The sequence below is a fragment of the Delphinapterus leucas genome, chromosome 13 (genome assembly GCF_059928025.1).
Source record: "Delphinapterus leucas isolate spDelLeu-1000000601 "Yukka" chromosome 13, BTC_Dleu_Yukka2, whole genome shotgun sequence".
Taxonomy (NCBI): Eukaryota; Metazoa; Chordata; class Mammalia; order Artiodactyla; family Monodontidae; genus Delphinapterus; species Delphinapterus leucas.
Genome location: NC_143141.1, coordinates 48,788,349 through 48,815,291, shown reverse-complemented (window position 1 = coordinate 48,815,291; position 26,943 = coordinate 48,788,349). Strand labels below are relative to the sequence as shown.

Genomic DNA, 26,943 nt, shown 5'->3' with positions numbered 1-26,943 from the left:
TGGTACTATCAGCCTCATCTTTCCATTGAAAGCTTCCCATCCATGTATTATCTAATGGTTGTAGCATCCATTTACAACTGTGGGCTGAATTGGTTATTTAATTAGGGATTGAAAATGATAATTTTCTAATTCTATTATTCTTCATATTAGCTAGAATTCTTCTATAAATAAGAGTTTTCTCTCATGAACCACTTGGTTTCTCTGAAATACAATTCACACATAAAGTAGTCCTTTAAATATTAGGGGCTAATAATATTTGTTGTCTATAACTTGCAGATATTTCCCCTAGTTTGTCATTTGTCTTTTGAGTTTGATATGATGTTTTTCATCATGCAAAGGCTTTTATTTTTATGTGGTCAAGTTTATCAGTCTTTACCACTTCAAGATTTTGAGACCGATTAAGGAAAGTGTTCCCTGTCCTCTGGTTAAAAGGAAATCACTTGTGATTTCTTCTAATCTGCTATGGCTTCATCTTTACATTTAGATCTCTAAATGATTTGGAATTTATCCCAGTATCTATTATGAGGAACAGATTCAATTTTATCCTTTCTCCATACGGCTATCAAGGTGTTCCAAACACCATTTTCCTTTTCCCTTTTACATAGACTATTTTTTAGAACAGGTTTAAGTTCACAGCAGAATTGAGCAGAAAATACAGAGTTCCTGTATACCCACTCTCCCAACCACCTTCAAATCCCCACCTGGCACCAGAGTGGTATATTTGTTATAATAGATGAAGCTACATTGACACATCATTATCACCCAAAGTCCACAGTTTACATTAGGGTTCACTCTTGGTGTCGCACATTCTATGCGTTTTGACAAGCGTATAATGACATGTATCCACCATTATAGTATCATGTAGAATGGTTTCACTATTCACTGCCCTAAAAACCCTTTGTGTTCTGGCTGTTTGTCCCTCCCTCCCCTCTGTCCTGGAAACCATTAATCTTTTTACTGTCTCCATAGTTCTGCCTTTTCCAGAATATCATTTAGTTGGAATTATACAGCATGTAGCCTTTTCAGATTGTCTTCCTTCACTTAGTAATATCCATTTAAAGTTCCTCCATGTCTCTTCATGGCTTGATAGCTCATTTCTTTTTAGCACTGAATAATACTCCGTTGTCTGGATGTACCAGTTTTTTTAATCCATTCACCTACTGAAGAACATCTTGGTTGCTTCCAAGTTTTGGCAATTATGATTAAAGCTGCTGTAAGCATCTATGTGCAGGTTTTTGTGTGGACGTAAGTTTTCAACTCCTTTGGATAAATACCAAGGAACATGATTGCTGGATCTTATGGTAAGAACATGTTTAGTTTTGTTAGAAACTGCCATAATGGCTTCCAAAGTAGCTGTACTATCTTGCATTCCCACCAGCAATGAATGAGAATTCCTGTTGCTCCACATCCTTGCCAGCATTTGGTAACATACACCATTTATTTTTAGTATTAATTTTTCCCCCATTGATTTGAGACCTGTCTTTATTACCTACTACATTTAAATATTGGGTCTCTTTCTAGATTTTCTATTTTGCCATTGGTTTGTCAGTCACTTTGTGCACCAGTACCACACTGTTTTAATCATGAAGCCTTTATAAATTGTTTTAATATCTAGGAGAGCTACCCTTCCCACTTTGCTTTTCTTTTTCAGACTTTTCCTGGCCATTACTGCTGTTTTATTCTTCCATAAGAACTTTAAAATCAAGGTGTCTAACTCCAGATTAAAGAACAGACACTAAATGCTCTTTTTTATTGGAATCAAGTTGAATTTATAAGCAAAGCTAGGAGAATTAACATCTTTATGATTGAGTTTTCAAATCCAAGAACATGGAATGTCTTTCCATTTTTTTAAGTCTACTTTTCTATCTTACAAATATGGGGTGTTTTTTGGTTGTTGTACTCATTTGCATATAGTGCACAGTTCTTGTTAAATTTATGCCTTGATATTTTTATTGTTGTTTATAAATAGAGTCCTTTCTTCCAGTATAGTTTTCAACTGGATATTGTATATATTAAGGTTATTGATTCTGTATTTAATTTTATATACTGCAACTTTCCTAAATTATCTTATTTGTACATTATTTTCTTTTGAATTTTTTAGACATATAATTATTATCATTTGCAAAAAGAAATAGTTTTACCTCTTCCATTCCAGCTGCTGTGCCTTTAATTTTTTTAGACCTTGTCTGATTGCATTAGGTAATATGTTCAGTACAATGTTAAATGGTAGTGGTGATAGTCTTGTTCCTGACTTTATTGGGAATAACACTAAGTAAGAATCTGACTTTCAAGTTCACAGACACACACACAAACACACCATGAATAAGGTACTGTTCCAGCACATTCTGTTTTCAAAAAAAGGTTAATGGCACACAACGTCTGAAGAGCCAGTCTGTGTATAATTGGTCTTGAATGAATCTGGGTTTCTCAATGAGAGTCAAGAACTGCAGGGAAATATAAAAGTCTAAGAGATAACTCTAAAACATCCATTAATTCCTACTTTGTTGAGTGTTAGTTGAGTACTTTTTTAATCACAAGTGACTGTTAGATTTTTTTTGTGAAATGCCTTTTTGGCATCTGTGAAAATAACATAATTTTTCTCATGTATTAATATGATGTATTATTTGATTCCTTAATAATTAACCACCCTGCATTTGGTCATAATGTACTGTTTTTTAAATATGTTGTTGGATTCTCTTTGCTAGTATTTTATTTAAGATTTTTGTATCTGTATTCATAAGGGAGACTAGTCAGTCATGTTCTTTATGTTAATTGCTTTTCTTTTACATAATGAAAGTTAGGTCCTAGTATACGAGAGAAAACCATCAAATAGTCCATTAAGACCAGTAAATCCTTAGATTCTAATGTGATTATTTTATACTCTAAACCAGAAATATCCCTGGCACTGTGGAATGCTGGTCTACAGCTCCAGCCTACAGTCAGTCCTCACTTTTATATTTGTCCTTCTGCCTCTTGGGTTATAAACTTACATTTCTGAATGCACAGCATCCTTGAGTGCCTTAAATCGATAGACGACAGCCTTTCTCTCTCTATGGATGTGAGCCAGGGGCTTTGCCTTCTTGTGCATACATTTCTAGCTGAAACTCTGTTTAATCCAAAGTTATGCCTTCCCCAGCAAGAATATTACATTTGAAGCTTCTCATTAATACTTTTACAGTATCTTCCCCCTCCTCTTATACAAGACCTCTGTATCCCAAGATTTACAATTCTATAGTTGTGACATTAATTTTATCTTATGGAGACATTCTGATCCATTTAAAATATTTCATTAATTTACTTAAATCATAATTAAGTAGATTTTGGTAGCAATGATAGGGTAAGAAGAAAGGGCTCAAACATGTGAAGAAAAGCCAAAACTCAATATTTTAGTGTAGACCCCGTGTGTATTTTAAATCGTCTTCTAATTTACTTGTCCTATTAGATGTGCTTAATGAAAGTTAGACTAAATGCATGCTTTTAATAAAACTCTCTAGCAGTGCTGTCATCAAAACTGGAATTTTCCCCCTATTTGTCTCTTACAGAGGACATAAAGATAAGATATTTGTGGTAAAGTGTAACCCACACCATGTTGACAGACTGGTCACGGTTGGGATCAAGCACATCAAATTCTGGCAACAAGCAGGTACCATTGTTAGAGTTTATCCTTTATGTGGTTGAAAGTTTTACTCCAGCTGGGAAAAAAACAAACAACCAACACCACTACCTAGCCTGTCTCTGCAATCTAAAATTAAAGTATGCCTAAAAGACGTTTGCTCCCAAGTAATGTTTGAGCTGTGAAGCTTAGAACACTGTATATGATGCCATGCATATTCATCAATATCTAGAAAGCTTTGGGAAATGTTCTGCTGTGAAAATAATTATTTTGATATTCAGTCATCAGTTCTGAAAACAGTGATTATGTTGGACTACTGAGCAGGAAATAATCACTTTAGTTGGGTGAATACAATTTTCAATATTTTGAGGGTTCTTTTATTTATAATTGCATTTAACACATGAATTAAATATGACACACAGTAAGTGGTCAAAATAAATACTTGTGGTTTATAATGCTGATAATAAGGATGAGTAAATAAGCAGGACAGAACATGGAAGGATATCTTGTTTTTCTCACTAATAGGTCAGACCTTTCATTGGGACTGTTTCTGAATTCTTAGTATCAACTTTGGTACGAAGCCCAATCTTTTACTGGGCAAAACATAAATAAGCTACTGTTCCAATGCCTTCTGCTTTTGAAGAAAGGGTCATGCACCCACCATGTCTGGAGAGCCAGCCTGCCTACAGTTGTCTAGAATGAGTCTGGGTTTCTCAGTGCTAATAAGAAAGTACAGGGAAATGTGAACATTTAAGGAACAAATCTGATGTACTTCTCCTACACAGTGATTCGTTTTTCTCACCCCAAAGTCACTGTGATAAAAATCGAGGCAAAACATACATAAAACATGTTTACATTTTACATTACAGCCACTGCTGTTTTCACTTGCTTTGGTCAGCATTCAGGAAGACTTGCCTGGCTCCCCAGGGCACTCAGTCACCCCTTCCTCTGGCTGGCACAGAACTTGCGCTGAACCTTGGTTAGAGATGTATATCACGTTCTCTCCCCAGCCAGACCTTAAGTTCCTGAAGGCAGGAACTCTTCCTTTTCACCTTTATACCCCAGTGTCAACCACTGTGCCTGCCACAAAGTAGGGATTCAACAAGCACTGAATTAATGCGTGAAGGAGAAAACCTTTTATAATGTTTTTGTTGTGATGTTTTCTGCCATTTTAATACAGCTTTATGTAGACACATAATGTAGACACACTGGGTTTTTCACTGAAGATAGTCATTCTAAATGTCCATAGAAGGTGTCAGTTTTTCAAAAAGTAATAAATACTCTTGGTCCACTCCAGGTGGGGGCTTCACCTCTAAAAGAGGAAGTTTTGGAAGTGTTGGAAAGTTAGAAACAATGATGTGCGTTTCTTATGGGCGAATGGAAGATCTGGTGTTCTCAGGAGCAGCTACTGGAGATATTTTTATTTGGAAGGAGATTCTCCTACTAAAGACAGTGAAAGCTCATGACGGGCCCGTGTTTGCTATGTATGCATTGGATAAGGTATAGTCTATTTTCCTCATTAGCTTTCTAAAAGTTTAAGTTAGGCTTAGGAAGGTCCACACCAAGAGGATGCCTGTGTGTAAAAACGGTACCCTCTGAATTAGGAAATAGTTATCATGAATGGAGAGGAGCATTAAATTTCTCTTTTGTTTATAATTATTTCTTTATGTGCAACTTCTCTCTTCTGTTTTCACACTTTTTCTTCCTGGCTGTCACTCCTAAGGACTCCTTAAGAAGTGTTGGGATAAATGCAGACACGCAGTAGCAAGAGAGTCCTGAGAAATGTCTTCCACCTCGGTGGTACAATGAGCAGAGACCTGGAAGTGCCTGGTGTTTGGATTATTGTCCCTCCCGTCAGTATGACCTGAAGTTATGTTGATAACCAGCTTGTTCCTGTGTAGACAGGCTCAGTTTTAACAAGCGTGTCAGAGTGAAGTCTTTTCACTGGCTGTGTTAGTTCTCCAGAGAAACCGAACCAGTAGGATGTAGATATAGATAGAGATATACACATACATATACATATACATATACAAAAAGGAGATTTATTATAAGGAGTTGTCTCATGGACTTACGGAGGCTGAGAAGTCCCACTTAAGCCATCTGCAAGCTGGAGACCCAGAAAAACCGATGGTGTAATTCAGTTCAAGCCCAAAGGCCTGAGAACCAGGGGAGCCAATGGTGTAAATCCCAGTCTGAGGGTGGGAAAAGATAAGATGTCCCAGCTCAATCAGTGAGACAGGAAAAAGGAGGGTGGTTTTGTCCTTCCTCTACCTTTTGTTCTATTCAAGCTCTCAATGAATTTGATGATGTCCATCTACATTGGGGAAGGCAGTTTACTGAATCTAGCAATTCAAATACTGATCTTATCGAGAAACACCCTCACAGACACACACAGGAATCATATTTAATCTGGGCACCCTGTGGCCAGTCAGTTGACACATAAAATTAACCATCACACCAGCTGTACTTCTACTCAAGCTCATCTTTGTCCTGATCTGTCCCCTGCCTTGCAGTGTTGTTTTAAATAAAGATCACACTTGGGAATTCCCCAGTAGTGCAGCAGTTAGGACTCCCTGCTTCCACTGCAGGGGGCATGGATTCGATCCCTGGTTGGGGAACTAAGATCCTGCATGCCTCGAGGCATGGCAAAAAAAATAAAAATAAATAGATCACACTTACCTTCAGTGCCCTTAAAACAGTTTCTTCAATCAATTTGCCAGAAAATATCAATTTTTTGTTCACTGCTAGTTTGCTGATGGTACCAGTTTATGTGTGCTCTCTGACCTCCAAACAGTCTAAGCCACCTAATACACCTTATTAAGGTAAGCCTCATTTTGCATTTACCTGTTCCCAGGTAAATATGCTGATCCCGCTATGGAAGTAGGTTCTTGTTAGATGTGCAACTACAATGGTTGTTTTAGTGGTTAAGATGTTTTTCACTAGCAAATTTGTTTTTGATTAAACTTCAAGTTTTAGAAAAGATTAAAGCAGAATGCAAAGTTTTTTGTAGACTCAGAAGATGTGATATAACTTGTTTAAACTCTTTTATTGCTTGGTAACTTAAGCTGAAAAATCATGGGAAATGGCAGGGATATCACATTATACTATACTGCATTTAAATTTAATTTGGAGAGTGAATGTCCCCAGGTTCACAATCTATAATAAGGATAAATAAGGATATTTAATATAATAAACTTCGAAAATATTATTTCCTTGTGAACTTCATTGAAATGAAGTACATTAGAAGTAAGTCAGAATACTGACTTACTCAGTATTTTTCTTTAAAAAAAAAAAAAAACAACTTTTTAAAGAACAGTTTGTATATGTAAGTTGCCAAAAAGGAAAACTAATAAAGCCAAGAAATCATAAGCTTAGAACAAGAGTAGAAATCATCATCTAGCAAAAAATACCCAATATGTTAAACTTCTTACTTTCCAGGTTTTGTAAAAATTAATCTGGATTTTAATTATTGTGGAAATTGTTGTGTATTGAACAAAATAGCAGGATAGTTTTGTTATGTGAAATACCTAAGTTACTCTTAATAATAAATAATGATGTTTTTCCTGGACGTAAATATTTTAAAATATTTAACAGTCATTTTTAATTGTGATGTTAATTCCAGTTCATTCAGCAGGAATATATGAGATACCAGAAACTCTGCCAGGCTTTGAGGTTGGTCCTTTTCTGTAAGAATCCACATTCCAGTCAGGGGACTGGGCACAGAAATGACCATCCATGATTCAGGGTGCCAAATTCCAACCAATGGTCTGAAGAAAGTGAAATGGACACACAATGAGAAAGTGTTTAATCCTGCTAGAGAAATAGGGGAGAGAAGCTTCCAGAAAATATTATATTAATATTATGTTATCATTCAGATTTTTCAGCCCCTTTACTTAGGAAGAAAACACAAACAAAGCTTCTTTACCCAAGGGGAAATCCTTTTGAGGCTGGGTGGGTACCTTGTCATTTTGATGTGTACATAATTCTGATGTGTGCCTTCACAGGGTTTTGTAACAGGTGGAAAGGATGGAATTGTGGAACTCTGGGATGATATGTTTGAAAGATGCTTGAAGACTTATGCCATTAAAAGATCAGCATTGTCAACCAGCTCAAAAGGTGCCACTCCTGAGTATGCAGTAGAAATCTTTCTGTTCCTAGAGATGGAAAAGATAGTACTAAGTTCTTGGAAAACCATTACCAAATCAACTGTCTTTTTTTCTTCCACATTCAGAGCCCTTGGCTCCTGGTAGAAATATCAAGGATAATTGCCTAGTACCTAGTACTTTGGAACTATAAAAAGAGAATTTATATAATCATTACAATTGTTTTATTTTTTATTATACTAAATATAACATTTGCAGTATTAAATGCAATTTTTCCTCCTCAGGCTTGCTTTTGGAAGATAACCCTTCAATTCGTGCCATCACTTTGGGACATGGACATATCCTGGTGGGAACGAAAAATGGAGAGATCCTGGAAATTGATAAGAATGGCCCAATGACACTGCTCATTCAGGTACTGTGTTTGCACACATCCTAAACCACAATTCCCACCAGAGCTGGAACCAGGGTGAGGCAACAGGGGGCACTTAGGGCGCAAAATTTAAGGAGACACTCACTTTCAGGGTCAGGCAAATGCTGTATTAATCATTACTGCTGTATAACAAATTGTCACAAACTTAACAGCTTAAAAGAAAAACATTCCTTATCTTATGGTTTCTGCAGGTCAGGAGTCTGAACACAGTTTAACTGGGTCCTCTGTTTAAGGTTTTGTAAGGCTGCAATAAGGGCCAGGGCTGTGGTCTCATCGGAGGCTTAACTGTGGAAGGATCTGCTCCAAGGTCACTCGAGTTGTTGGCAGAGTTCAGTTCGTTGGGGATGCAGGACTGAGGGCTTCCGTTTCTTGCTGGCTATTGGCCAGAGGCCACCCTCAGCTCTCAGAGGCTGCCTATAGTTCCTCGTCACATGGGGTTCCCCAACATGGCTGCTTGCTTCCTCAAAGAGAGCAAGGGAAAGAGGAAAAACGGGTACTACTGTGCCTTTAAGTAACTTTAAATAACATAATCATATCATCACATACGTGTGATCATGAACATCCATCCCCTTTGCCATATCTTATTGGTTGGTAACAAGCCACAGGCTATACCGCACTCAAAGGGAGGTGGTTACACAAGAGTGTGAAAACCAGGAGCATCATGAGGGTCACCTGTCCAACACATCTGACCTGATGCATACCTGCAGCCTTGCTGTATTAGGACTAGTCCCCAAAATCCCACTGAAAGGGGCCCTCTGATTTGCTACACCTGATAGCAGGTCTGCACACACATCACGGATCAGGTTTTTAAAGTGCATGTGCTCAGGCCCCACCCTGGATATCCTGAATAAGAATCTGTGTTTTAAAAAAAGTTCTGTGTTAGAAGCAAACCTCAGAAGCTCTGTAGCTGATTGCTACAGGCAGCCCAGATTGAGAACTGTGCTGAGATGCGTCCTTGAGGGGAGATTTCTTTATTCTGCAGCTGCACTTGCCTTCGTTTTCCTTGACCATGACTTTTAATTTAATTTTATTGAAAGTTCAGTGTTTCTTTCTTTTTAATCCTCAAATTTTTGAGACTTTAAATTGTTTGCCACATGCTATATTGCTAAGTATGTTGTAAGATTTATACTACAATATGATTTAAATAGCACCGTAAGATTTAAACTCTACATTTTCAATTTTTAAAAAGTAAATAATAGCTGAGCTAATTTTGTTTAAATATGTTTTAAACTTGACAATAAAGGCTTTTCACTTTTTCATTCTCTACAACTCTATTCTTTACTATATTTGTTTCTGTTGTTCTAATAATGCAAATAACCACAGGTGCCATTTATTGAGCACCTACTATGTGTCAGGCAATACTGTTGTACAAAATTCCTCTCTCATCTCCACGACAGCTTTGCTTAGTTATAATTGTTTTATAGATGAGGGGCTCAAAACCCAGTAAACTGCCCACAACCACATGCTAAGAACTGCAGGGCTGGGATTCACACTAAGCTTTGTCGGGTACCAGAGCCTTTTCTTTGTCACTCCACCAGACAGTTCTCCACACGCCTCAGCATGGAGACTGCATGAAAACAGTGCAGAAGGCATGACCCCCTAAGCACTGGGCAGGCAGGTGGTGGAGCTGGGAGGACCGTCTTCTCTCCTTACACGTGTGCCATTCTTTTCCTTTATCTCAGCATCTCTCTTTCCTCTTCCAGTCTGTCAACCATTTGCCATCTCCTCCTAGGTAGAACTCAGTAGTTCAGTTCAATCAGTGTTTGTTGGACTCCTGCCAAGACCAGCCTTGTGCTCTGTGTGGTGGAATAGGGCTTACTGTAGGGGCTGACAGTCCTGTCCTGAGAGGTGGACACGGAGGGAAAGTTAAGGAATAGTAGAAGCAGCGTCGTTAAGACCATCAGCTATCCTGCTGTGGGGAGATTTCAGAACCATTTTTCTAGTTTCTGTAGCATGGCAATTCAATGTTACTTAGAATAGATTGCTTTTTTTTTTTTTTTTAAGAGAATAGGTTGGGGGGAGGAGAGAAGAGACAGGAGGTGAGTTCTGAAAATCCCCATTGTATACACTTTGAATATAATCAACTGTCAATTATGCAGCTGGTTATTATTAGTTTTAGGGTGGTCAGGAGGAAAGTAAAGTCCCAAGCTCATTTCCTTGTGCCACTCAAGAGACTTCCAGCCTGCCCCACTCACTGTCCGTTCCTATAGGATCCAGGAAGTAAAGTACATAATCACATTAGATTAAAGAAATACCATTTTAAATCAATATATGATGCAGTGGTTTGAAAGGGTCTGAGAGCCCCACAACCCTGTCCTCTGTGTGCAGAAGGACTCAGTCTGTAAAAGAGCCCCAAGCAGATCCAGTCTGGCGGACAAGGGAGGGCTCACGCCTGACCCATCCTCTGACCGTGGCCTTGGGGGTGGGAGGCTTCTAAAGGGAAGGAAACTAGAAAACTGGGGATGTCGGGTGACCCAAATCTAATAAATTCAAAACCAATATCTACGCCCTTCTCAGATACTTGAATGTCAGCTGCATTGGGAACTTTGTATCTTCTGCCAAATTACTGTTTTGCTCAAACAGCTTCCCAGTTAAACCGGAATCTTCCAGTTTCTCTTTGGAGAGCCACCTGTTCCCCAAAGCGTTCCAACTACAAACACCTTTCACATGCCGGTGTGTGGTCTTCCTTTTTGCTTTACTAAGCAAAGCCTTGTTATAATTAGCCACTAAAAGCAGAAATTCAGTAAACAATCTGGTCTGTTTTATTGTTCCGTATCTAATCATTCGTTACACTGCTTTACTGAGTGATAAGTTAGAAAAATCAGATTCATTTTCTCCCTAATTGTTCATTCGTTAAACACTGTTTCATCTCAGTTATTATTCTAAGCCAGTTAAGTGTGTTTGTGGTAAGACGTCAGCATGTGGAATTTGTCCAATGCCTATCAAGCCCCTTTCGGTTTTCTGTGCTCCATGGATAGAACAATTTGTGAATAAATGCTGACCCTGAGCTATACCCAGGACGCTTAAAATGAAAATTTAGCTCTCTCTAATCTGCTCTGCCAAATCTGTGCGTTCAAAGAACTGAAATAGAATTAATTAACAAGAATATTGCTGTCCAGTTCCTCTGACAGAGATAAGTGGTACCTCCATTTTTTAGAATATGGTTTTATGGAAGAAAGTGGTTTGTGTCATTGTGACCAAGCTGTTTTATGAAAAGATACATATATACTGTGTTTATTCAATGTCAAACAGGATAAAATGAGAGCAGTTCCTTATTTACTCGGATGTTTCTAAATGGAAAGATGTTCGGCATCATATAAACAAAATTTAGGAGCAATGTGAGTCCCTACTTTGCTTTCCAAATGAATGCTTTAGCATCACGCAGGCCCAGATTTAGATTCAAGTTCAAGCGAAAAATTTATCCAGTACAATCACTTTGGCTCCAGGAAACTCAAACTGTGTTTGTTCATATTTGAACCTGTTTGGGACACTCGCAGGAAGGGCTAGCCGAGAAGCATGAACTGGTTTTTGTTGCCCCGTTTCTCCCCTACAGGGGCACATGGAAGGAGAAGTATGGGGGCTGGCGGCTCACCCTCGCCTGCCTGTCTGCGCAACAGTGAGCGACGATAAAACACTGCGGATCTGGGAACTATCCTCCCAGCACCGTATGCTGGCAGTACGGAAACTCAAAAAAGGTACGTGACGTCCCCGTACACATCTGTAAAAGTATTTACACCCGAAAGTATTGGATTCATTCGTCTGTTCGTCCAGCTAATATTTACCAAGCGCACCTATTACATGCCCCCAGATATGCTGGGTGATGGGGATTTAGTGTTTGTTGCTACACATATAGCTAATCACCTGGAGAATCATTCCAGAAGCCTGGCCTGATCTATCAGTGCCCAGCTCTATTCTTTATTTCCTTGCACTGCACAGACATTTGCCACCTGGGGGCAATATGTCCTTCCTCTTCTCATCTAGAACTGTGGGAGCCAGTTGAAACTCATCAGCTTGTAAAGAATGCTGCTTATTTTTATGCCTAACCGTCTCCAGAACTGATTTTATTACTGAAAAATGAAAGTCAGTTTAAAAATAATAGTTAATATCAAGAAACGAATAAATATGTATTGAACACCCGTATGCACTAGAGCTAAGAGGTATACCAAGAAGTGCAAATTCAGGAAACATTTATTGATCAGCTTCTGTATATCAGGCGCTGGGGATCCCAGGGTGAACAGTCCTGTCACTAGTGTCAGAGACGGACAAAATTTGAACAGATTCCCAGCAACGGCTGGTCCATTCAAATTGGGTAACTTGAGGAGCATCTCAGAACGGGACTATTTGTAAAGGGGTGGGCAGGGTATAGGAAATGACCAGGGCTGGTGCAGCACGATACAGCTAGTAACAGCCGGGTACCATTGCCAGCCCTGGGCCTGAAGGGACAAGAGGAGGGGCAGTTGCTGGAACCTTGAAAGTGAGAGCTGTGTGAGACGACAGCCTGGCAGGGGCTGTGATGGTCAGCCCGGAGGTTCAGCCAGCATGCAGTGACCCCACAGGGAGGCAGCCAAGGGAGCACATGCCCCAGCCTCCCTGTGCTTTATCCTTCCTTCCCTGTTACCCTCCCTCCAGTCTCCTGCTGCCCCTTGACCAAATGAATCAGAAGCCAGGGGGTGAGGGGCCCACTGATCGAGTCCAGGAAGGCTAGCTCCCAGCACAGAGCAGGGCAGAGAGCGGGTGAGGACAAACAAAAGATCTCTGGCACAAGCAAGGTATCCTGGAGGCTCAGGGTAAGGCCCACAGCCAGAGACAACTCCATCAGGGAGGAAACCTAAGAGCTGAGGCTCAAAGGATTTGTGAAAGTTAAGACAGGAAAGGGTGAGATTGGGGCCTGGCCCCAGAGTAGTTGTGCTAGGTACTTTTATAAATAGACATGGGGAGAGTATTCTAGGGGGATAAAATGAAAAGAGGTGTCAAGACAATAGTGACAATAATGACAGTGGCTAATATTGCTGAGCCAGTAACCGTGCTAGCACTTTGCCTTTGGTCTTCATGGGAACCCAATGAGTAAGGCCTTTTTTATTTCCACTTACAAATTATGAAGCTGAGGCACAGAGAACTTAAGTCATTTGCCCAAAGTTGCACAGATAGTAAGTGATGGAACTGAATTCATACTCAGGCAGCGTGGCTTCAGAGAGCACACCTGTGGCCACTGCATGATGATGCCTCCCTCCACCATATTGCCTCTCTTCACACTGGACTTCTGGGTCTCAGTAAGTAGTGGAGCCAGGATTCAAACCCAAGTCTGATTCCAAAGCCCATGCTCTTACCCACTACAGGACTGAATAATTTGGCCACTAATTTGTATTGGGGAAATAACAGACCAAGTCCTCGCTGTGAGTGACTTGAATATCAGCCAATGGACTTTATTCACTAGGTTAAAAATTAGTTCAAAAGAACAGCTAACACATCTGAGTTAGGATGGCCACTCAACCCAGTTTACAGCTGGTGTCCTGGTGTAATTATTAATAGCTCTCCCTTTTACTGTCCAGTGTCATCATTTGTACAATAAATTTTTTTTTTTGTGGTACGCGGGCCTCTCACTTCCGTGGCATCTCGCGTTGCGGAGCACAGGCTCCGGACGCGCAGGCTCAGCGGCCATGGCTCACGGGCCCAGCCGCTCCGCGGCATGTGGGATCTTCCCGGACCGGCGCACGAACCCGTGTCCCCTGCATTGGCAGGTGGACTCTCAACCACTGCGCCACCAGGGAAGCCCATGTACAATAAATTTTTATGCTTAACCTAATCGTGCTGTCCCTCCTCAAGGGCTGGTCTTTCTGTTCTTTCAGCACTAGCACCGTGCCTGATACATAGTAGGTAAATAACTGCAAAGTGAATGGATGAAGAAAGGAAGGAAGGTATTTTATACTTCACATGAGCCAATTTAAAGTTATTGGTGTGAATGTGGCTTTTCAGCCTGCTCTGAACAGTGGATGAGGGGTGGGTGTGGAAGCACAGTTTGGAATGCCTTAGCACAAGGCAGCACGACTGTCCCATCCTAGGGCTGTGCTCACCAAAGTCTTGACAATAAGAACAGGGCCAGGGAGGGGCCTGTCCTTAAATAGGATTCTTATTAAATATACCCCCCACCGAGTCCATACTCTTCGTGTGGAAATGTCTCCCTGTGACCCTACAAAGCAGTAGATAGCATTGATCATGTAGCACCCTCAGCCCAGTTTTGCAGACACCCTTGGAGAGAATGTCCATATTCCATTCTTCTCATGAGAGAAGAGACAGGAACAAAATCTTCCACCTCTAGAATTATGGATTATAATCCATGGATCAGAGAATTAGAGTGACTAAAAGTAGAACAACAAGGTGCTCTAAAGTAAGTTCTGTGTGTAAAGCATGATATGAAAAAAATTAGTTTCCAGAAATTTTATTACAGAACTCCCATTCTTAAGTATCACATCTTGGGAGTAGAAATACTGGTTATATTAATCCTTTATTCCTTTTCCCCCTTCACTCTACTTGTGTTTTGAAAACTCCAGGTATTCAGATACGAAGAAATGAATGGATAAACCTCAAAGAAATTGAAAACTTATTTTTAATATTATAATCATTGTCCTTGGGTTTGGAGGGAAGAGATATTTTAAATTATGAAGTTTTAGTTCTTCTCACCAGGAGTGTTAATTTAAAGACACAGTCACGTGTCCATGGACACATGCACACTTCCCCATCTCTTCATTTGCTTTGTTTGGTAGCAAAGTCTCGGATCATAACAGTGCTCTTTGTGGATTCTTTTGTAGGTGGAAGATGCTGTGCTTTCTCCCCTGATGGGAAAGCCTTAGCAGTTGGGTTGAATGATGGGAGTTTCCTGGTTGTAAATGCTGACACTGTTGAAGACATGGTCTCCTTCCATCACAGAAAAGAAATGATCTCTGACATTAAATTTTCAAAAGGTGAAGATGACAGCAAAACTTTTTAAAATGTGTTGGGACAAAAAGTTACAAGAGTGGACCCTTTTAAAATATTTCCTTGACCTTTAACCCATTTAAAAATGCTAAGTCCCTGGAAGTAAATTCCCACATAAAATGTTTTGGTGTTAACCACTCATTTTTTCTTTATAGATACAGGAAAATACCTTGCTGTGGCATCCCATGATAACTTTGTGGATATTTACAACGTCCTTACAAGCAAAAGGGTTGGCATCTGTAAAGGTGCTTCTAGTTACATTACACACATTGACTGGGACTCTAGAGGTAAAGTATGTTGTGGCTCTTAAAATATAATTTCAGTTTTTAAAAATCATGTCCATTCATATACTGTTTCCAGAGCAAATGGCAGTTGAGTTTTAAAGAAAAACAGAGGGGGAAACTCACAACAGAACTGGTTGTAATTTTAGAACCCAGAGGCAGCTGCTGTTAACATTTTGAATATTTTTCCATATTATTATTTTTTTTATAATTACTACCACTACTACTACTATTATTACTACCACTACTATAATTATTATTATTTTAATTATTTTAAATTTTAATTATTTTAATTATAATAGAATTTTTATAAAATTATTATAATTATTTTAATTATTTTTGGCTGTGTTGGGTCTTCGTTGTTGCGCGTGGGCTTTCTCTAGTTGCGGCGAGCGGGAGCTACTCTTCATTGAGGTGCATGGGCTTCTCATTGTGGTGGCTTCTCTTTGTTGCAGAGCACGGGCTCTAGGTGCGCAGGCTTCCATAGTTGTAGCACGTGGGCTCAGTACTTGTGGCTCGTGGGCTCTAGAGCGCAGGCTCAGTAGTTGTGGCACACGGGCTTAGTTGCTCCGCGGCACGTGGGATCCTTCCGGACTGGGGCTCAAACCCGTGTCTCCTGCATTGGCAGGCAGATTCTTAACCACTACGCCACCAGGGAAGTCCCTATAATTATTAACTCAAGCCATTGAGTTTTAAGACTGCTGAAGATATATGCTGCCTTCTATTGCCATAGCTATTACTATAGCAAGCCACCACTTCACCTCTGAGTATGGCATGCTGTGTCCTTGCGTTGTATCTCCTCCTTACTGCATTCCCTTTTCTCCATCTCCCAGAGAACTGCCCAAGAGGTTTCAAGTAATTTTCACCCTCCATTGGAGGTAGGAAGCTACATTCAGCTCACCTAGAGTTTCTCTGGTTTCTCTCAAAACTCCCAACCTACCCCCTACCTCCTCCAAGTCATGCCCACAGATGCCATGGGGATTTGTCTGTTTATTTATGTAACAAACCTAGCTCTTGCCATGTGCAGTCTTAAGCCAGAAAATGTGGAGGATCCAGAAGGGAGTGAGACGTGGTTCCTACTCTCTGCAAAGTTTATAACTTAGTGCGAGAGACATGCTTGTACCTGAACAATATAAGAGCACAGACTGGGTAAAGCAAGGGAGTAAGAAATGGTGGGTCACAGGGGAAGTGGTGAGCAGGGGCTCAGAGTGGGCCAAGCCAACATTAAGTACCCAGGGTGCAGCATCCGTGCTCTAGGGTGGGTCACTTTTAAAACCCATCCCGGAGATTTGGCTGATGTTGGAGTCCGGGGCAGATTTGCTTTGGAACAGGCAGGGTCCCAGCTTTCAGAGAAGTTTTAGTCTGTTGTGGTAGTAAGTGGTGTCTCTGAGGAAAGAGCTCCCAGGGGAATCCATGGAGACTTCGTAGGAGTGACCTTTGAGATGGATCTTGAAAGGTGAGTAGAAGTTCACTAGATGGCGACATCTGAGACGAGCGTCCCAGGCTCTGAAGGATCAGGGTGTGCCACTATGTGGAGGTGGGAAGAAGAACGGGGGATTAAGAAACAGTAATGCTGAGTGGCTGAGGGCGGGAAGGGCAGGGAATGCAGAAAGTCCAAGACAGCAAATAAAGGAACTGTTACCTCAAGCTAGGAAGTTTAACCCCGAACTTTATCCTGTAGGCATTAGGTAACTCTGAGGGATTAGAGTGAGGCATTCCCTACCATCCTGGGGAGGGTGAGTGAGGCTGGAGTTAGAAAGCAACTAAAATAAACCAGGAGAAAGAGATGATGAGGGCCTTGACCAAAAAGGGTTATTTCAGAGATGCCAGAATATTTTATTTCACGTATTTCTTCAAGTAGTGGCCGGAGACTGATCCTTCTGCCGGGCAGGGATTTACTTGTAGCTGTACTTGCTGCACCAGAATTTGGACTTAAGTGTTACAACCCGCAGGCGTTTTACACAGTGCAATAGATGGGAAGAAGGCATGCATGTCATTTATTGTGAGAGGTGCAAGTCCCAAGAAGGGCAAAGGGAAATCAGATAAGTTCCTCTCACTTTCACGTCAGGACCATCCAGATACAGCGCTGAGGGCTTAGGCTGGCATGTATGATCAAGCAGGACACTGGCCTGGGAGACATCTAGGAACCAGTGAGGTCCAGGGGGTGAATGGAAGCAGCTGCTTCTCACCCACCTTCTTTGATATTCTATGCTTTATCGTTTTTTTAAAAAGCAAGGATTTAAAAAAAAAAAAAAAGCAAGGATTTCACCCTATTCTCTGGCTAACATCCCTAGATATGCCCCTTTGTGAGAAAGCTTTAGAACAGTAAGGGTCATCTTTATGCATATGTAGAATAGAGTGTGGTGAGTTTTATTTAGAACCCAACACACACACACACAACACCTGACATAATATGTGAATCCCACCACTATGTTGACCATTAGGGTGTTAAAACCAATTATTATTTATGCTTTATGGAGTGAAGGACCAAGAGAAATTGGGGCATAGGAAGAATATGTTTTGATTGGGAAGATTTCTTTAAAATTATTTTTAATTGTGGTAAAGTACACCTCGCATAAAATTTACTATCTTAACCATTTTGAGTATAGAGTTCAGTGGCATTAAATACATCCACGTTATTGTGCAACCACCATCCCCATCCATCTCTAGAACTCTTTTCATCTTATAAAATTGGAACCCTATACCCATTAAATAGTAATTCCCCCTTCTCCATCCCCCAGACCCTGACAAGCACCATTCCACTTCATGGCTCTATGAATTTGACTATTCTAGGTACTTTATATAAGTAGAATCATACAGTATCTGTCTTTTTGTAAGTGGCTTATTTCATTTAACATAATGTCCTGAAGGTTCATCCATGTTGTAACATATGTCAGAATTACTTTCCTTTTTAAGGCTGAATACTATTCCATTGTGTGTATATACCACATTTTTTTTGTTTCTGCTTTATAACAAAGTGGATCAGTTATACATATACATATATTCCCACATCTCTTCCCTCTTGAGTCTCCCTCCCACCCACCCTCCTGATCCCACCCCTCCAGGCGGTCACAAAGCACCGAGCTGATCTCCCTGTGCTATGCGGCTGCTTCCCACTAGCTATCTACCTTACATTTGGTAGTGTATATATGTCCATGCCTCTCTCTTGCTTTGTCACATGTACCCTTCCCCCTCCCCATATCCTCAAGTCCATTCTCTAGTAGGTCTGTGTCTTTATTCCTATCTTACCCCTAGGTTCTTCATGACATTTTTTCCCTTAAATTCCATATATATGTGTTAGCATACGGTGTTTGTTTTTCTCTTTCTGACTTACTTCCCTCTGTATGACAGACTCTTGGTCTGTCCACCTCATTACAAATAGCTCAATTTCGTTTCTTTTTATGGCTGAGTAATATTCCATTGTATATATGTGCCACATCTTCTTTATCCATTCATCCGATGATGGACACTTAGGTTGCTTCCATCCCCAGGCTATTGTAAATAGAGCTGCAACGAACATTGTGGTACATGACTATTTTTGAATTATGGTTTTCTCAGGGTATATGCCCAGTAGTGGGATTGCTGGGTCATATGGTAGTTCTATTTGTAGTTTTTTAAGGAACCTCCATACTGTTCTCCAGAGTGGCTGTACCAATTCACATTCCCACCAACAGTGCAAGAGTGTTCCCTTTTCTCCACACCCTCTCCAGCATTTATTATTTCCAGATTTTTTGATGATGGCCATTCTGACTGGTGTGAGATGATACCTTATTGTGGTTTTGATTTGCATTTCTCTAATGATTAATGATGTTGAGCATTCTTTCATGTGTTTGTTGGCAGTCTGTATATCTTCTTTGGAGAAATGTCTATTTAGGTCTTCTGCCCATTTTTGGATTGGGTTGTTTGTTTTTTTGTTATTGAGCTGCATGAGCTGCTTGTAAATTTTGGAGATTAATCCTTTGTCAGTTGCTTCATTTGCAAATATTTTCTCCCATTCTGAGGGTTGTCTTTTGGTCTTGTTTATGGTTTCCTTTGCTGTGCAAAAGCTTTGAAGTTTCTTTAGGTCCCATTTGTTTATTTTTGTTTTTATTTCCATTTCTCTAGGAGGTGGGTCAAAAAGGATTTTGCAGTGATTTATGTCATAGAGTGTTCTGCCTATGTTCTCCTCTAAGAGTTTGATAGTTTCTGGCCTTACATTTAGGTCTTTAATCCATTTTGAGCTTATTTTTGTGTATGGTGTTAGGGGGTGATCTAATCTCATACTTCTCCATGTACCTGTCCAGTTTTCCCACCACCACTTATTGAAGAGGCTCTCCTTTCTCCACTGTACATTCCTGCCTCCTTTATTAAAGATAAGGTGACCATATGTGCGTGGATTTATTTCTGGGCTTTCTGTCCTGTTCCATTGATCTATCTTTCTGTTTTTGTGCCAATACCCTACTGTCTTGATTACTGTAGCTTAGAAGTATAGTCTGAAGTCAGGGAGCCTGATTCCTCCAGCTCCGTTTTTCGTTCTCAAGATTGCTTTGGCTATTTGGGGTCTTTTGTGTTTCCATACAAATTGTGAAATTTTTTGTTCTAGTTCTGTGAAAAATGCCAGTTGTAGTTTGATAGGGATTGCATTGAATCTGTAGAGTCCTTTGGGTAGTAGAGTCATTTTCACAATGTTGATTCTTCCAATCCAAGAGCATGGTATATCTCTCCATCTATTTGTATCATCTTTAATTTCTTTCATCAGTGTCTTATAATTTTCTGCATACAGGTCTTTTGTCTCCTTAGGTTGGTCTGTTCCTAGATATTTTATTCTTTTTGGTGCAATGGTAAATGGGAGTGTTTTCTTGATTTCACTTTCAGATTTTTCATCATTAGTGTATAGGAATGCCAGAGATTTCTGTGCATTAATTTTGTATCCTGCTACTTTACCAAATTCGTTGATTAGCTCTAGTAGTTTTCTGGTAGCATCTTTAGGATTCTCTATGTATAGTATCATGTCATCTGCAAACAGTGACAGCTTTACTTCTTCTTTTCCGATTTGGATTCCTTTTATTTCCTTTTCTTCTCTGATTGCTGTGACTAAAACTTCCAAAACTATGTTGAATAAAAGTGGTGAGAGTGGGCAACCTTGTCTTGTTCCTGATCTTAGTGGAAATGCTTTCAGTTTTTCACCATTGAGGATGATGTTGGCTGTGGGTTTGTCATATGTGGCCTTTATTATGTTGAGGAAAGTTCCCTCTATGCCTGCTTTCTGCAGGGTTTTTATCATAAATGGGTGTTGAATTTTGTCGAAAGCTTTCTCTGCATCTGTTGAGATGATCATATGGTTTTTCTCCTTCAATTTGTTAATATGGTGTATCACATTGATTGATTTGCATATATTGAAGAATCCTTGCATTCCTGGAATAAACCCCACTTGATCATGGTGTATGATCCTTTTAATGTGCTGTTGGATTCTGTTTGCTAGCATTTTGTTGAGGATTTTTCCATCTATGCTCATCAGTGATATTATCCTGTAGTTTTCTTTCTTTGTGACATCCTTGTCTGGTTTTGGTATCAAGGTGATGGTGGCCTCATAGAATGAGTTTGGGAGTGTTCCTCCCTCTGCTATATTTTGGAAGAGTTTGAGAAGGGTAGGTGTTAGCTCTTCTCTAAATGTTTGGTAGAATTCGCCTGTGAAGCCATCTGGTCCTGGGCTTTTGTTTGTTGGAAGATTTTTAATCACAGTTTCAATTTCAGTACTTGTGATTGGTCTATTCATATTTTCTATTTCTTCCTGATTCAGTCTTGGCAGGTTGTGCGTTTCTAAGAATTTGTCCATTTCTTCCAGGTTGTCCATTTTATTGGCATAGAGTTGGTTGTAGTAATCTCTCATGATCTTTTGTATTTCTGCAGTGTCAGTTGTTGCTTCTCCTTTTTCATTTCTAATTCTATTGATTTGAGTCCTCTCCCTTTTTTTATTGATGAGTCTGGCTAATGGTTTATCAATTTTGTTTATCTTCTCAAAGAACCAGCTTTTAGTTTTATTGATCTTTGCTATCGTTTCCTTCATTTCTTTTTCATTTATTTCTGATCTGATTTTTATGATTTCTTTCCTTCTGCTAACTTTGGGGTTGTTTTGTTCTTCTTTCTCTAATTGCTTGAGGTGCAAGGTTAGGTTGTTTATTCGAGATGTTTCCTGTTTCTTAAGGTAGGCTTGTATTGCTATAAACTTCCCTCTTAGAACTGCTTTTGCTGCATCCCATAGGTTTTGGGTCGTCGTGTTTCCATTGTCATTTGTTTCTAGGTATTTTTTGATTTCCTCTTTGATTTCTTCAGTGATCACTTCATTATTAAGTAATGTATTGTTTAGCCTCCATGTGTTTGTATTTTTTACAGATCTTTTCCTGTAATTGATATCTAGTCTCATAGCGTTGTGGTCGGAAAAGATACTTGATACAATTTCATTTTTCTTAAATTTACCAAGGCTTGATTTGTGACCCAAGATATGATGTATCCTGGAGAATGTTCCATGAGCACTTGAGAAAAATGTGTATTCTGTTGTTTTTGGATGGAATGTCCTATGAATATCAATTAAGTCCATCTTGTTTAATGTATCATTTAAAGCTCGTGTTTCCTTATTTATTTTCATTTTGGATGATCTGTCCATTGGTGAAAGTGGGATGTTAAAGTCCCCTACTATGAATGTGTTACTGTCGATTTCCCCTTTTTATGGCTGTTAGTATTTGCCTTATGTATTGAGGTGCTCCTATGTTGGGTGCATAAATACCTACAATTGTTATATCTTTTTCTTGGATCGATCCCTTTATCATTATGTAGTGTCCTTCTTTGTCTCTTCTAATAGTCTTTATTTTAAAGTCTATTTTGTCTGATATGAGAATTGCTACTCCAGCTTTCTTTTGGTTTCCATTTGCATGGAATATCTTTTTCCATCCCCTTACTTTCAGTCTGTATGTGTCTCTAGGTCTGAAGTGGGTTTCTTGTAGACAGCATATATATGGGTCTTGTTCTTGTATCCATTCAGCCAATCTGTGTCTTTTGGTGGGAGCATTTAGTCCATTTACATTTAAGGTAATTATCGATATGTATGTTCCTATTCCCATTTTCTTAATTGTTTGGGTTCCTTATTGTAGGTCTTTTCCTTCTCTTGTGTTTCTTGCCTAGAGAAGTTCCTTTAGCATTTGTTGTAAAGCTGGTTTGGTGTTGCTGAACTCTCTCAGCTTTTGTTTGTCTGTAAAGGTTTTAATTTCTCCTTCAAATCTGAATGAGATCCTTGCTGGGTAGAGTAATCTTGGTTGCAGGTTTTTCTCCTTCATCACTTTAAATATGTCCTGCCAGTCCCTTCTGGCTTGCAGAGTTTCTGCTGAAAGATCAGCTGTTAACCTTAATGGGATTCCGTTGTGTGTTATTTGCTGTTTTTCCCTTGCTGCTTTTAATATGTTTTCTTTGTATTTAATTTTTGACAGTTTGATTAATATGTGTCTTGGTGTATTTCTCCTTGGATTTATCCTGTATGGGACTCTCTGTGCTTCCTGGACTTGATTAACTGTTTCTTTTCCCATATTAGGGAATTTTTCAACTATAATCTCTTCAAATATTTTCTCAGTCCCTTTCTTTTTCTCTTCTTCTTCTGGGACCCCTATAATTCGAATGTTGGTGCATTTAATGTTGTCCCAGAGGTCTCTGAGACTGTCCTCAGTTCTTTTCATTCTTTTTTCTTTATTCTGCTCTGCAGTAGTTATTTGCACTATTTTATCTTCCAGGTCACTTATCCGTTCTTCTGCCTTAGTTATTCTGCTATTGATCCCATCTGGAGTATTTTTAATTCCGTTTTTTGTGTTGTTCATTGTTGTTTGTTTCATCTTTAGTTCTTCTACGTCCTTTTTAAATGTATATTGCATTTTGTCTGCTCTATTTCCAAGATTTTGGATCATCTTTACTATCATTATTCTGAATTCTTTTTCAGGTAGACTGCCTATTTCCACATTTTGTTTATCCATTCATCCATCAGTGGTTACTTGTGTTGCCTACAACTTTTGGCTATTGTGAATAATGCTGCTATGAACAGGGTATACAGTTCTTTTGAGTATATGCCCAGAAATGAAATTTCTGGAAAAAATGATAATTCCACTTTTAAATTTTTGAGGAACCACCATACTGTCTTCCACAGCAGCTGCACCATTTTACATTCCCACCAGCAGTGCACAAGGGTTTCAACTTCTCTGCATCCTCACCAACACTTGTTATTTTCTGTTTTGTTTCATTTTTGATAGTAGCTATCCTAAATGGCGATGAGACGGGACATTGCACTTGTATTTACATTTGGGGAAGGTTATTTTTTTTATTCTTCAAATGTGTTGTAGGCCCTCTGTCAGATGTAGGGATATAAAGAGGAGTTAACTCCGGATGGGAAGAATAAGCCCTTGGTGGGGATCGGTGGGCTGCCACCATAGAGGGGCCTGGGCGGAGGTCGGTTTTAAGGTCCTCAATGTGGATCCATCACTTTGCAGGGAGAGAGGCAAACCTCACTATTTCCATAATTCTGCCCAAAGCCAGAGTCTGTGGTCCAACTAGCACATAGGGCGATAGGAAAGACAGAGTAAGGAGGCCAGGGTCTTTAAAAAGCCACTTTGCCTCTCATCCTAAGTGGCCCCTTCAGTTAGTTAAGAGGATCAGACCAAATGGTTTCTGTGGCCTGAGAGGAGAACAGAATATTTTTGATTTTTAGGGAGGAGTTATGCCATCTGGAGAATAAGAGCAAGTGTACCCGTGAATCTTCCCTGGTTTAACTCCAATTTTGTTGCCATGAGACGTGTGTCATATTGATATTCTTCTGCTCCTGATCTCCCAGTTCCTAAAATGCCTACCCTCCAGCATGTGCCAGGCTGCCTCAAGATCAGCCTAGCTTTTCACAGCAGGGCCTCGAGGGCCTACAGAGGGAAGGGAGCAGAACTTAGATGCAGGGATCTGTTTCATTCCTTTGATCTTGTCAAAAATAGTGAACACATTTGCCGGAGCCAGCTGGCTCGTCAGGGGTGGGGAATGGCACAGCCGCCAGCCTCCTCAGCCTTCCGTGTCCATGGCAACCTCAGGTCCCAGGAAAACTGAAAAGCTCATCGGGCTTCTGCAGGAACAGCAGCTACCCCTGAATAAAAACTCCTGCACAGAATGCCTGAGAAAGAAAAAATATAAATGGAAAGAGAGGAAACATGGAAGGGTATTTTCTCGCTGCTGTTAGTTCATTTCCAGAAATATTAGGACTGTAAGATCTTTTACCAACTAACAGTTTGAGCCATGATAGGACATCTCATTCCCATTTTCACTGCAAATGCCCTGATGTGTTTGGTTTATTTAGTACCAATTTTGGAATTGTTCTAACTTGTAAATTCTATAGCAACTGGGGTGACATGTATGAATCACTCTGGATTATAAAGCTCTAGGCACCTGCAATATGTGTGATTTACTGTACCTGCTTAGTGATGGGGACGGCTATCTCAATTCTCTTATTCTGTGTGAATAGACATTTCTAGTTAATAAAAATGTGAGGGTTCTAAAAGAATAGGGTCACTGTTATTCAGGGTCAAATTATACTTTTTGCTCTTTGCTTCTGCTCCTGTCTTCAGAATATTTCCGTGGTTATATATTACAGAGCAGCAGACAGTGGAAAAAAAGGAGTGGTGACCTAAATCGTTCCTCTGTGCTTCAAAAAAAAAAAAAGAAAAATACAGTTTAATAACAGTAGTAAAGAAAATTTGGGGGGGAAAACACACCCATAATTCTACCTTCCTAACACAAGAATAATTGATTTTTTAAAAATTTCTTCATATCCTTGATTTCAGAAACCCACTCAAGCCAGCTTAAATTTTAAAAATAAGAATAAAGAATGACTTTATTGGAAAGATAGGGATATTTCATAGAATCCAAGAGCAGCAAGCCACATCTCCCAAGAACTGGCTTTAGGAATGAATCAGAAAATGCCTAGAACCCAGCCAGGGAGCTCCCCTCTCCTCCTCTCCTGCTCTGAGGCAGCCCGTCTCAGTGTCCACTGCTCTCCTGGGTCTGGTGCCTGCTTGTGGCCCCTCTCTCTGCACAGGCCGGCTTTCCCTAATTCATTTGCACAAGACCCACTTTCTGTTGCCCCCAAATGCCACCCCCAGTCCCAAAGGCTACATCTCCTCCCAGCAAGGCACCCACTGATTCAGCCTAAGATTCCAGTTTCCCAGAAGAGAGAATTCGACTGTCTAGCCCAGTCTCCAGCCTGGTCGCTCCTGGGTCAACGTCCACCTCCAGAGTGCAGACAAGACCGCAGGGGCCCAGCCCACGGTGGAGGGCAGTTCTCAGGGAAGGGTGTGGGCTTGGTAGGTACCCACAGGTGTCTGTGGAGCTGCAAAGCATTTCTGGTGCTTGCAGAAGTGGTTTTGTAAACATTCCTGCAGTCAGAAAATACTTCACTGAGCTATTTTTATAGTTTTGGGATTGTTTTTAAAGTAAAGTATGATCTTTGAAACTGTGGTGTAAAGTGAGTTGTTAGGATTATCCGAGAGCTACAATCCTTTGAGTTCTCTTAGTATCGATCTCATGGCCAAAAATATCTAAAATTATCTATATTCAAAGAATGTTTTCATTGAATCTTTTAATCCTTTTCCCACTTCCTTTGTTATTTGCAGTCACTCTTGAGAATTCTAAAAGTATACTTTGCAGATATATCTAGTTCATTGGAAAAATATTGATTACTCATTTTCATATAATGCTAAATAGCCAAAGCTGATTTAACTCCCTTTTTTCTTTTCTGATTTGTGTATGTTGAGCCATAAAGTCCGGAAGACGGGCCCATTTCAGAGAAAACGTTTTCGAATTTACTTGCTCCTCACAGCCAAGGCAAACCCCCTAATCACTATTTCATAACTCAGCAAACTGGAAATGATCCAGGTTTCATTTAGGAAATGAGAGAAACTTGTTTTTAATTAGTCATTTAGAAACAGACCTGCAACTCCTGAAGTTTAGCCAAACTAGATTTCAGACCTAGGTGGTACCCACTTAAACGTTAAAGAACATGATGTAACACGGAGTTCTTATTTTGCTATTATTTTTACCACGAAGGACATTTCAAGGCTACTAGATATAAATAGTTACGCAAGAAAGAGAGAGAGTAGGAAACGTTAGTGTGCATATGTACACTGAATTATTTGCAGATGAAATGTTAGGATATCTGACGTTTTCTTCAAAGTAATCTGGGGTGAGGGAATGAGGAGGTTCCTGCAGCAGGGCCAGCCATGTGCTAATAACCAGCCATGTGCTAATAACCAGGGCCAGCCATGTGCTAATAACCATGGAGGCTGGACATTGGCCCCATAGGGCTTCTTTATACTATTACTTCCATATATGTTTGAGATTTCCCATCGTTTAAAACATGCTGAAAAAATACTAGAAAGTAGATCTTTTGAGTCATTTAAATTTCAAGCCATAAAGGATCATTGATATGATAGGAGGAGAATTAAGAAGTCTAATCTTTTTCAACATTAATCAAAATGAGTCCAAGATTTAAAATTT

At 39.8% G+C, this 26,943-nt stretch overlaps 1 protein-coding gene across 1 annotated transcript in view; it reads left to right on the top strand.

Annotated features, from left to right (window-relative positions):
• Positions 1-26,943, top strand: part of EML6 (EMAP like 6) — a 126,969-nt gene that overhangs the window by 35,193 nt on the left and 64,833 nt on the right. Inside the window, exons 12-18 of the mRNA XM_089922490.1 lie at positions 3,543-3,643; positions 4,911-5,113; positions 7,618-7,729; positions 8,001-8,128; positions 11,700-11,841; positions 14,953-15,105; positions 15,274-15,405. Coding sequence (XP_089778616.1) covers positions 3,543-3,643; positions 4,911-5,113; positions 7,618-7,729; positions 8,001-8,128; positions 11,700-11,841; positions 14,953-15,105; positions 15,274-15,405 — 971 coding nt within the window. The remainder of the gene's footprint in view (positions 1-3,542; positions 3,644-4,910; positions 5,114-7,617; positions 7,730-8,000; positions 8,129-11,699; positions 11,842-14,952; positions 15,106-15,273; positions 15,406-26,943) is intronic.